The sequence below is a fragment of the Sciurus vulgaris genome, assembly GCF_902686455.1.
Source record: "Sciurus vulgaris genome assembly, chromosome: 12".
NCBI lineage: Eukaryota > Metazoa > Chordata > Mammalia > Rodentia > Sciuridae > Sciurus > Sciurus vulgaris.
The window spans coordinates 56,957,705-56,970,041 of NC_136473.1; the positions used below are offsets into that span (position 1 = coordinate 56,957,705).

The window sequence follows — 12,337 nt, forward strand, 5'->3', positions numbered from 1 at the left end:
TTATTAATGGTCCATTCATTACACACTATCAATTACCTACTATAAATTATTTTACAACACTTATTTATTGATGAACTTTATGGCCTGCATCAAGTATCATTACTTCATTGCACAAAGTCTTACTGCAGAAAAAAGGGTGCTTTTGTTTTCTCTTGTTCCATATCTACTCATACTCTTCCCATTCTCAATCTGTGCCTGAGGTCCTATGATAATTAATTTGCCAGTTTTAAATCCTGAATATTAAGGGATTTCTGTGATTAAGAAGTTCCTTCATAGCAAGAATATTATAAAAATGTATCCAGACTTCTCCCCTTATCAATATTAGGTGCACTGAGTATCTGTAAAACAGATTTATTTTACATTTTTTTTCTCAAATCTTTTCATGAGGTTGCTAATAAGCAGTGAACCGGTCAATCTAACCTGGGTAATAAGTCTCTAAATTAAGAGACATTAAAGATAAATAGCCTTTAAGCTTGCTGAACAAGAAATGCCAACATTAGAGTTAACCAATGCATTACTTGGAAAATTACTCATCTGAGGTAGATTACACAAAATTTGTGAAACTACAAAAAGGCAGCAGGATTACATGCCCATAATTCAATTTCAGCATAGTAAAAGGCAAAAACCAAATAAAAATACACATTATGATTAGAAATCTTAATCACAAAATCAAAGTGCATAAATTATAAAATAACAACTTTTAAAAATAATAGTACAATCACCCTCATTTTAAGATTGGTCTAATATTTTAACTGTAGAGAGAAAAATGGGACAAATGCCTACTAGCATATAAAATCATTAATACAGAAATCCCCTTTCAAAAATCTAAGACACAAACTACTGTTAAGTATATATTTTATTTAACATTCCAATAAGAAGCCATATTTACATATAATATAAATGTATGAAGTCTTAATATAAAATAGAAAAAACACCTGAACTAAAAGAATCACACTCCATATGGAGTTACTTTACGTATTGAAGACATTCTATTTACAAAAATTTACAATAATTTATATAAATTATTTTCTTCCAAATTGGGCAATTTTTAATAATCCACACAATTTTGATGACTACAAACAGGTGTACATTAAAATCTTGGAAAAAAAAATTATAGCATTTTCCTGCGTAAAACTTGCTTTGGAAAGGAGGATGGTTTCTTTCTGCCCCTTCCAAGAGTGTTTCCTTTAACTTCTGCAGTTTTTCTTGGTTTGCTCTTTACTCCTTCAATTGGGCTTGCCAAGGGAGAAATCAGCTTAATTTTTATTGGAGGAGGTGACCAAGAACTTTCTTCTTCTGTATTTCTGAAAGATAGAATCAAACAAGAATAAATGCATTATATGACAAAAATAACTGTTTTCTCAACACTGTGAAAGATACTTCACAAGTGCTTTCATTTTGCAAGAGAGGTAATGCAATCAAAAGAGAAGCACACCTTTTAAAGTCATGTAAGCTAATTAGAGTCAGGTTTCACTTAAGAGGAGTTTTGTTTTCTGACATAGACATTTAAAAAAAAAAAAATCATTGATAAATTTTCCTTTAATTGGTTCACATGCGTTAATAAATACTGCTGGCAAGGATGGGTGGACCAAGTCCTAGCAGTAAATCCATGTGAAGAGGGTCCAGCAGGCCCAGACAGTCAAGAGAAAGCAACTGACAAATACACGTATAATTTAACAAACATGAAGTAGTTTTTCAAATATATACAAAGCCAACTTTTAGTGTTACTAATGTAGTCAGGAATCTCATTAAATCAGTTTTTAAAGAAAATGGATTGGCACTTTTAATGTATCTGAAATGGAGTTAATTTCCCCATGGATACAGTTTCATTTTTAGTGAAATAACTGCAGAATCTTAAAGTTTACAATTATTTATCAATACCAAAACCATCTTTATTACTGGAAAGGTGAACCATCCCACATCCTTCTCCACCCACTGCAAAAAGGAGGAGAGAACAGCTGGGTACTAAATTACCTTCTTTATAAAGTATGAATAGGCTTTTTGTGATTGCTATAGATCACTCGTTTAGCAGCAAATTCTAACAATGTCAAGGAGCCAATGCTAGAAACGTCCATAAGAATTTCCCTTTTCTTTTTTGCAATGATGGGGATAAAACCCAGGGCCTTGTGCCCACTAGGCAAGTGCTCTACCACTGATCTACATTCCCCAGTCATAACTGCCCTTTTAAAATAAGACTCTTATCATCTGTAATTTGCAGAAACAAATGGTGAGATATTGCAGAATGGAAAGTCATACTTACTTGCTTGCTTGTTTTCTTTTTGCAGTCCTGATTCTTTTCACTTTTTGCTCTCCCACAGTTTCTCCTGATTTAGCATCATCTCTCTAGGGTTGAAATTTTACAGAGATAAATCCTAAGTAATTAAACATTTAAAATCTAAATTCTTAAGTTTTATCCTGAGTCAAAGAATATAGCCAAACACTGCAAATAAATTCAAACTTATATAGTCCCAAACTGACTCCTTCCATTCTTTAGTAGAAACCCTGGCTAAGACTGCTGCTCTTAATTCCTCACTCCCACAAGTCAACTGTATGCCAAGTCTTGTGTTTTATCTTCAATGGAAACTGACAAGTGCTGTTCCCATTGCTTGAGTTCCCAATCCAGGCTTTATATCTTGTACAGATTAGGCCACCAACAACTTTTTTTTTCTGCCTAGAATTCATCTTGCATAGAAATGACCTAAAGTAAATACATGAATATTTGCTAGTTTGTGAACACTCCTAACCTACCCACCCTTGCCACATATTCCATTTACCAACTGTTTTCTCTGTCCAGGAATGACTGTCTTCCCTGCCCTCTGTCTACAAAGGTATTTGGGTATAAATGATTCTTATCAAGCAATGAAATAATTTTTGTATTGTTTTTGTCTCTTCAATTAAACTATGTATTTCAATCAACTGTGAGCTGAGTTACTTTTGTATAAGCCAATTATTTCAATAAATGCCTACAAATTAATATTCATATATATATATATATATATATATATAAGGGACTCATAATCCCTGAAGAATTTCCCCCTCTAGGGTAATGTATAACTAGGTCACTGAAACAACTTCCCCAGAGATGCTCTTTGAATGACACATCAGGGGCTCAAGGACCTATATCACAGATAAACACACCTAGATAATTCTGATAGGCACTAACATTTAAAGACCATTCCCTCAATAGGTAATTTAAATTTCAGTTGCCAATAAGTAATGTATCATCAGTAACAAAGATGTGTCTTAAAAGTAGGGTCTTTAACAGTAAAGACATGACAGTTTTGGATTTTTACCAAAAATGAATGCTACCTTAAAAGATTATTTAGGATATATTTTAAAAATAAAATGTCTAAATAAACATATACAAAATCATGTATTTCTTACCAGTTCATCTATAACCTTGGATGCACTGGATATGTTCTTTCGCCTGGTCCTCAAAGCAGGAGGTGAGAAGACAAACTGGGAAGATAAATCTGAAACTAATTCTTTCAACTGTGTAGGAGCCTCTATTTTCTCAGCTAAAGAAAAGTTGGGGGAAAAAATGTATCTGTATGTATATTTCAACAAGATACTTGAAATAAATGATGCATATTAGAAAGATGCAAACATTACGAAATCTAGAAACACAGGTATCCTAACTTAATTACCAAGTTAGGACAAAGAAATGATGGGGAGATGGGGGCGGATTTCAGTATCATTTGGGTAAACCAAATGTTTACCTTTAATTGTTTACAAATATTTAATGACTCAAAATAAATAATGCTATAATATAAACATATGACTTAAAAGACAGGCACAAAATTGTATAACCCATTAGTTTTAATCTGTTCTGCTTCTCAAATATTCTTCACAGAAACTTTCTGCAACTATTTCAAAGGAGTAAGGAAACAAAAAAATTTGGTATCATGTACAAAAATGTTCAGCTTCTATTTACTGTTCCTTCCATGTTTCTATTATAGCACAGATGAGACTATTTTTTGTATATCAATTCCTCACCCATCCCTGTAAGCATCCTGAGGGTTAAGTTTTGACACAGTCAATGCTTTTAAAGGAGCTCAAATGTTAGGTTCAAAATCATTAGTATGCTGGTAAACAGTGCTCTGGGTTAAAAAAGGCAGATCTGATTTGATTTTTTTATAGTATAAATGTGTCCACTGTGCCCAACCAAACTATGGCCAGCTGACAAAACTGCTTTTCTGGGCTTGGGAAATGACTACAAAAGTACAATGCATTTTAAAGAGTTTCAGCACAGAGAATGTTGGAGATAGAAAATTTTAGTTTGCAGATTTAAGTGTCCTTAGGTTCAATTCTTGGTACCAAAAAATAAAAACTATGTTAGGTGCTGGGGATCGAACCCAGGGCCTTGTGCTTACAAGGCAAGCACTCTACTGACTGAGCTATCTCCCTAGCCCAGAATTCTTGAAATCTCAAAAGAGATTTGGAAACATGAAATCTTTAAACAATTTGTTTTAGAGTTGTTTTTTTCTTTCTTTGGTAGGGAGGTACTGGGGGAGGGAGGGAAGATTTCCTGTAACTACAAATTTTTTAGAGCAAATAAGGGCCTTAAGTCAAATCAAACCAAATAGAACTTTTAAACAATTAATTTTAGATGAAGATTCTGCATGATATGGAAAATATGAGTAAAAATAAAAGTACCTTTCACTTTCCTTGGAACCTCTGCTGCAGGAGGAGAAAATAAAGGTTCACTTTTTGGTTCAGAAAGGTCTGGTAACAAGATGGTCTTGCTAGACCTAGTTCTTGTACTACGGGAAGATTTAGTAAAAGTTGAGGTGGCAAGCAATCTTTCTTCTTGGTCATTTGTTTGTTTGTGTGTCATTTCATCTGATACAGGGTGTAATGAACGTTTCTGATTTTGATTTTTAGTCTTCTTGGTAAGTTTTTTCTTAGAGCTTGTCATCACAAGTTCCTCACTTGGCACTAAAATGGATTTTTCAAAAACTGGTTTCCCATCATCAATATTTTCATTTCTAGCTGGGGTGTTCCTTACAGATCTTCGGATGCTAAGAACTCTCTTCTTGGGACTTTTCTCTTCTTTAACAGTCTTAGATCCAACATCTTCTGATGGATTTATTTTCCTTGGTCTACCGCGTTTCCTAGGTGTGGCAGGTAAATCAATTTCTGCTTGAAGAATCAACTGGGAGGAATCAAGTTTAGACTCTTCTATCACATCTAACATAGTAATTTCTTTCTCTCTGATCCTTCTACTACGTTTAACAGGCAGTTGCTGGTCACTGGATTTCCCTTCCTGTATATTTTCAGAAGCTTCTCTATCAGCTTTTCTCAGCTTCTTGACAGTCCTACTAGGACTTGCTACTTTACTAACTTCTAGATCTTTTATAATTTCAGCACTTTCCTGATTTTCTACAGATTTTCTGGTTCTTCTAGGAGTCCTTTTTGCAACAGATGAAAGCTTAACTTCTTTTCTAAAAGAAATTTCTTCAGTTGCTGATTTTAATAGCTGGGATGATTTTAACTTTTTTAGTTCCCTACCGGAAGTAACTTCCAATTCTTGTTCCACAGAATCAATACTATCTAATGCATCTGGATTCGTTTCTTTTTTCTTCCTTCCTCTTCTAGAAATAATAGAATTTTGAGGTATCTGCTGGTTCTGAGATACTCCTTTGATATCAGAATAGGCACTTTCAGAAACCTCAGAAATTTCTTTCGCTTTTCTAGTTTTCTTTACAGATCGTGGCCCCAGCATCTTGGGAGTAGCAACATCTGCTGACTCCTGCCCTGCTGTAGTGATATTCAGGTTTTGGACACGCTTTCTCATGCGTGTTCTGGAGGAAACCATGTCATCACCCTGGCTGACATTTATAGTCATGGTACTTGTTTCCTGAACAGTCTTAATTGCAGGTTTGACAAATTTGGTGGAACACATTACCTTCTGTCTTATTAAAGGTACGCTTTCATGAATGGACTGCTCCATTACATCTGAAGTAATTTCTTTACTTCTTGTGTCTTTAATCACATCTAATAAATTTTCTGCAATTGCTACTTTAATGGGTTCAGGCACATATGGTAAAGTCTCTACCTTTTGGGATTCTTGATCACTAGTTATGATAGATGGAAAATCTGAGACATGTCCACGATCATCATGTTCCACACTGTATACAAGTTTTTCCTTGGTTGTTGTATTAACTACTTTAGGTAACACATTAGATGTTGCAGAATCACCTGTCTCAACTTCTCCTTCTTCACCTTCCAATATCAAGGTAAAGTTGCTCTGGGCCACAAAAAGTTCCCCATCTACTTCAGCAATATCACATTCAGCAGAGTCTTTATTATTAGGCAAGTCACAAAACTGTTGCTCAATAGCATCAAAATTATATTGAAGCTTAAGAGTTCCTGAGGGATATAACTCGTTAAATGAAAGATTCCTAGCCTCTTCTCCTGAATTTTGAACTTCAAGCTTTTCATGTCCAGTTACCTAAAATGAATTAAAGGCACCAGGTTAAGGAATTTAAAAATCTATTCTAACTTAAAGCACGAAGATTTTTAATGACCAACTTACTCTTGGTGTGTGCATTTAAAAAAATATACTACATTTGATATTTGGCACATACTACAAGGTTTACTTTATATATATTCATTTTAAAAATCAGGCCTGAATGAGAATTCAGTCAAAATAACTAAATTCAGAGATTATGACTGTATTTAAACTATAAATTCTACATTTCCCTAGCTGAGACAGTATTAATGAAAACTTGAAAATTATTATGAGACTACTATGAAAATTAGGACTTTTTCTATTCTTACCCAACAGAAAACTTAACTGGAGAAAACAATCCCCAAACTATATTTTAACAAAAATCCCCAAATTACCTAACTATCCATACGTAACAGCATGATCCCCATAAGGTTGAAGAACAATTCACCTACATAAGCTCCCTTGGGCTAGACTCAATCCTCTTCCCTTTGCTGGGGCTGCATAAACCATGAAATTCCTAAGGCTTTCAAGTTCAGTACCTCTCCTGCAAGGGTTTGGTGGAAGAAGGAATGGTCCTTGCATTTACCTTTTGGTAAGGGAAGGGGAGAAAAAGGAGGAGGTAGAGAGTAACAGAGAGATCTCCTGACCAAGAAGGTAGAACATTACCACCCACCTAGACAATGACATTTTCCCATTCCCCAAACATTGAGATGACAGATTGGAAATAGTATGTAAGTGAGGATTCCCATTTACACCATGCCCACATTTTTACTGTTTCACAACTAAAGGAATAGGGACTTTAACCATTTATTTAATCTGTTCAAGAAGATGAACATGAATAATTATAACATTTTAATATTACTCCCCAAACTCCATACAGATTTCTATACATAATTTTTTTCTCTTAAGTATGAAAGTTGCCTTTTGATAATAAAGATTTGGTCAAATTATAAAAAAAACCCATAAAACATATTAGGTACACACACACACACACAAATGCTTTTTGGAGTTGCACAGAAGTTGAACATCACCCAGGTAAATATCATCCTCACAAAATATGCCTGGGGTGGGGATGGGGATTACTGTTTAATTTTATCTACTTGTTTTCATATATAAGCTCTCAACAGTCTTATTGTCTCAGGAGCAGTCATTGTATGTTTTCTTCTGGCTAAAAAAAAAACTTTAAATTGAAGCAGATAAGTAAAAATTAAATCATTAAACTGTGGCTTCTTTAATGGAAAATTGGTTTTCATGAAAACCAATTTCTTAAAGGATGTATTCTTTTATATTCCATAAAATATTAATGTTCTTATTTAGTACAAATTGTTAAGATTTTTAATATAGCATTCAATTAAATGAATATATTAAATTTGAGAAATCATATCTTGAAACCTAACTAAACCAAAACTAAAAGACTGACAAAGAAGTAAAAAATTAATTTTTTTACATGAATTTCTTGAGTATCAGAAGAACTGTCAGAAATTGGAGGCTTCTCCTCTGGTATGTCAACACGCTCTTTTAGTACATCAATTTCTATTCCATGATCTTCTTTTAGGGTATGTTCAGAGATAACAGGACTTTCAGATGTGATGAGCCCACAGTTTCCACTATCACCAAGGTCACTGGCCACTGCTGGGGACAGGGAGGAGGTGGAGAAAAAGTCAAGCTTTTTACATTTCAAACTGAAAAACATGATCTACTTATGATTAAGAAAGAAAACAGAAAGAAAAGCTATATCTCACTTGAAATTATTACCTTAATCAAGTTATACTAAAACATTCTAAGATCTTAAAAGGGAAAGGTCTTTAAAAAGGGAAACCCACTTTTCTTCAGGATAATACACATTTAGTTGAAAACAATACATATATGCTTTCTACAAAGAATATAAATTACACATTTAAAACTGGCAACAATGGTTTTTTTTGATTGTGACACTTTAATGCGATGACAAATTCTTTGAGGAGGTTCAAGGTTTCTTTATTAATTTGAAAATTATGTTACCTAGTGACTACCAGAAAACTATCTATCTTTGTTAAACCAGTATAGAATTACACAAAGGACATGCAATCTGGGCTTTGATATGGCTATACAAGAGGAGGATATCTTTCTTTTGGCAAAAAGATACAAATAAACACAAATGTACTCTACCCTTTAAAAAATTAGGTGGAGGGGCTCACAAAAAATCCCTTTCATCTTTCTTTTCATCAAACTTCTATATATCACTAGTAATTATAGATTGTATTTAGGTTTAGCATTTGTGAATGACACAAAAAACAAACTAACCTCAAGAGGAGAAAAGATGTCTCCAACTTAACTAAAAATCCTTTTTAGTGGTTTAAGAAAATCAATAAAAAGGTAAAAAGATAAGGAATGGGAAAATAGGTACTTTTAACTCTTAACACTATATTAAAATAGCATACTTATTGGAGAAAACAATAAAACATGAGAAATCTGCATATTCTTTGACCTAGTAGGTCCATGTCTATCCATCAGAAACCTGACATAGACTGTTTCAAGATATATAAGCCTACAGAAATGAAACAGTAAAACAAAAAATAAGCAAAAATGGTTATCAGTCCAAATGTTCACCAATAAGCAATTAGTTAAGCATATCATAGAACATGCCTACTATAAAATACTACCAGAGACAATAAAAGGGCAAGATCCATCTATAATACTCCCGTGGAACAGTATCTTAAATAGGGGCTGGGTATGTAACTCAGTGGCAAGCAGGTGCTTGCCTAGCATATGTGAGGTCCTGGGTTCAATCCCCAGTACCTACACACACACACACACATGCACACACACACACACAAGTCAAATGAAAAAAGTTGTGTTTTTTAATAATAAATGTCCTGATAATGGAATAATGATTTATAGGAACAGCCTTTATTAAGTGCCAAGCACTATTCTAAATACTTTCCACACAACTGGCTTAATCCTAACAACTATGAAATGAACACTATTAACATTTCGTTGAAAACTGTATTTATCAGAATAAGTGCAAAACTGGATTATGAACCCAAGAAGTCTTGTTCAAACCCCTAAGCTCTTTTAGCCACCTTACTTGAGAACTCCTCTTTCCATATACAGGGGAAAATATACACAGAAAACAAATTAAAAAAAAAAAAAAAAAAAAAAAGATACCTTAAACAGTTAATAAAGGATTTCTAAAGTGAGTAACCTGGTTTTCAACTTTATATTCTGAATTATTTTATAATGAGCACAGATTACATTCTTCATTAGGCATGCTCAAACTTGTCCTAGCCCCTATTCTTTCAAGCTAGTCCTAGGCCCGTATTTTGTGATAGGCAAAAAAGTCTTAATAGTTAAGGGCAGAGGGTTTTGGAGTCAGATAACTACACCACATATGGTGCCGTGAGGATTAAATGAATTAACACATGTGAAAAGCTTCTGAACCCAACTGAAGAAAGTATCTTTACCTCTATAATACAGAGAGTGTCTGAGAGTAGGTGCCCCCAATCCCAAAATAAGATTAACTGGCGTGGGGGGCACGGGTGGGGATTCAATGAATTACACTTATTAATTTCCCTGACTTGGTTATTCTTTTATGTTCCAAAATTCCTTACAAGCAACCCATTGTTTTGACAGCTGACACATCTCCTTAGAATGCCTTTTATCTGGGAAAGCCAATCAAAAAGTGTAGAAGAACTGAGAAAAGAAAATTTCAATAATAGATTTTTGTTGTTCTAAGAAAAGATCGTTTCTCAAAAGATTAAAATGACATAAATAATACATACATTCATTGTTGTCTGCTCTAATTGTAGAGTTGTAGGTTTCAATAGATATTAATCCTTCATCCAAAATTGGTACCATAGGGATTTTCCTTTAGAAACAGAAATGAACACTTTAGTGTACATATCATGTATAAATATTCCATCTTCTCTACTTACTGCCAGTTCTGTTCTACTGTCTCTGTTATTGTTGATGAAAATCAAGGTATAAAGAAATCACCAAACTCATAAAATCCACCAAGTGAATTTAGAAACAAATAATGCTGTACTTGGTTTTCCCACTTTCTATTATTTTACTTTTTTGGTGACAATGGCATGGCATTAAATGCAACTATTTAAATGCTTGTCAGTATAAATTAGATTTTAGATAATTTTTAATAATAATGGCCATGTTCTTCAAATAAGCCTGTCAAGTATTATGGAATATTTCCTATATACACAGTAGGATCAGGTTCAGTATTTTAAAATTGGAAAAATAGGGTAAAAACACTCATAATGATAAAATGAGTTTTAGAATATGCTGACAGTGATCTTTTGCTATTCTGAGCTGGCCCTTCCCTAAAACCCAATTAAAGTAGATTGATTTTTTAAGTAAAGAATAATTTTTTAAAACACAGGTATCTGAAATGTGCACACACAGATGTCTAAAACTTACCTCAACCACAATGCTTATAGCAAGAATAACAGAATAAATCACCTCAAAATATTAAGAGTTTATATTTAGAAAGGAACTAGAGCTCTACAAAGATGTTAAATATTCACCTAGTTTCTCACTGAAACCAGTTTCTTCCCATATGAAGGCTTTTGTTTAATGACTATTGCAACTACCTATCAACTCCATTGTAATAAGTAACATTCATTTTCACTAAAATTCAAAAAACATTAAAATAATTGGATAATTTTTTCTTAATGGTTTCTTCCACATTTCCAATGAAGGCCTGGAAAAAGTCATCAAGTATGAAGTCTTTTCTCAGAAATGAAATATGTGACCAAGTTTCACTTATCGGGTGATTACTGTGTTCCTGAATTTTGTGGATTATTTGTGAAGTCACTCTCATTACTTACTTGTAAGTTAATTTTACTGAATAACCTTTACTACCTCTTAATAATTGAAGCTGACACCTTTTTGTATCCTCTACAACCGTGCTACTTCCAAGTGCTGACATGCAATCTGTGTTTACTCTTAAAAATAAGGAAAAGAGCTTTTGCAGAAGGTGAATTGATTACTTCATACAGTTCAGTTTAGTTGACTTTCTCAATAAAGCAGCACACTGATTCACATTCTAATGTACGCTGCTTATCCTAAAACAGACCATAGACTATATGGGAACTGGCACCATTTTACAAGACCCTGTTTTGAACAGCAAGCACTGTCCTATATCACCTAATGACATGGCCTTTCCTGGCAATGCTGTCAATGAAATTATCTGATAGCATAATATTTCAATTAGTTATTAAAAAATAAAACTTTAGTGATTATTGTATCAACCAAATAGTAGGGAAAAAATTTTCTTTCAGCCATCTCGCCTATGTTCTACTCTGGTTTTATAGGAGTCCTGAGCCTATATCATCCTGAAACTATTAAAATTTAAGTAAGGGCATGGAATAATACCATAGCTGTGAATGAACTTTTGGTGTTCAACAAAATGAGATAGTCAAAGAATATTAATATGCTTCAATTCACTGGGTCTCTATATTCCAGAAATGTCTAATAGCATTAAGAATTATTTCATGGTAACTAAAAAACACACAACTGAACAACTATGAAAACAGATATTAGCAAGGTGGAGATGTCAAAGATCTAAATGAGCTCTAATATATAAAAAAAATATTGTTATGGGTTCATAATTTCATTAAACTTCTTTGGAAAAATATTTGAAATTGTCTTTATAAACGTACCCTTCTTGGATTGACGGCACACAAAGTGAAGCTTCAACTCCTTCAGTGGCGCTTAAGTGATTTAATCCTGAAAGGGACTCCTTTGCCACTTTCAAAGTGCCTACAAATAATACAGGTAAGAATAGTGTTTATGCCAAATGTTTTATAATTTGCACAGGTCCTGAACTAGACCTGCTTTTTTTATTCTTTTGTGTTTATTTCCTAGGCATCTGACAGTCAGGAGCTTTTA

General features: G+C 33.5%; 1 protein-coding gene across 3 annotated transcripts in view; it reads right to left on the minus strand.

Annotated features, from left to right (window-relative positions):
- Window positions 1-290: 290 nt before the first annotated feature.
- Window positions 291-12,337, minus strand: part of AHCTF1 (AT-hook containing transcription factor 1) — a 65,269-nt gene continuing 53,222 nt past the window's right edge. For 2 of the 3 annotated variants that reach the window (XM_079106602.1, XM_079106600.1), the window contains exons 30-36: window positions 12,109-12,208; window positions 10,216-10,301; window positions 7,902-8,086; window positions 4,657-6,454; window positions 3,385-3,518; window positions 2,261-2,343; window positions 291-1,304 (exon numbers count right to left, since the gene is read on the minus strand). In XM_079106602.1, the coding sequence (XP_078962728.1) occupies window positions 1,112-1,304; window positions 2,261-2,343; window positions 3,385-3,518; window positions 4,657-6,454; window positions 7,902-8,086; window positions 10,216-10,301; window positions 12,109-12,208 (2,579 nt within the window). In that variant the 3' untranslated portion in view covers window positions 291-1,111. The remainder of the gene's footprint in view (window positions 1,305-2,260; window positions 2,344-3,384; window positions 3,519-4,656; window positions 6,455-7,901; window positions 8,087-10,215; window positions 10,302-12,108; window positions 12,209-12,337) is intronic. The other variant, XM_079106601.1, reaches the window with a different exon arrangement.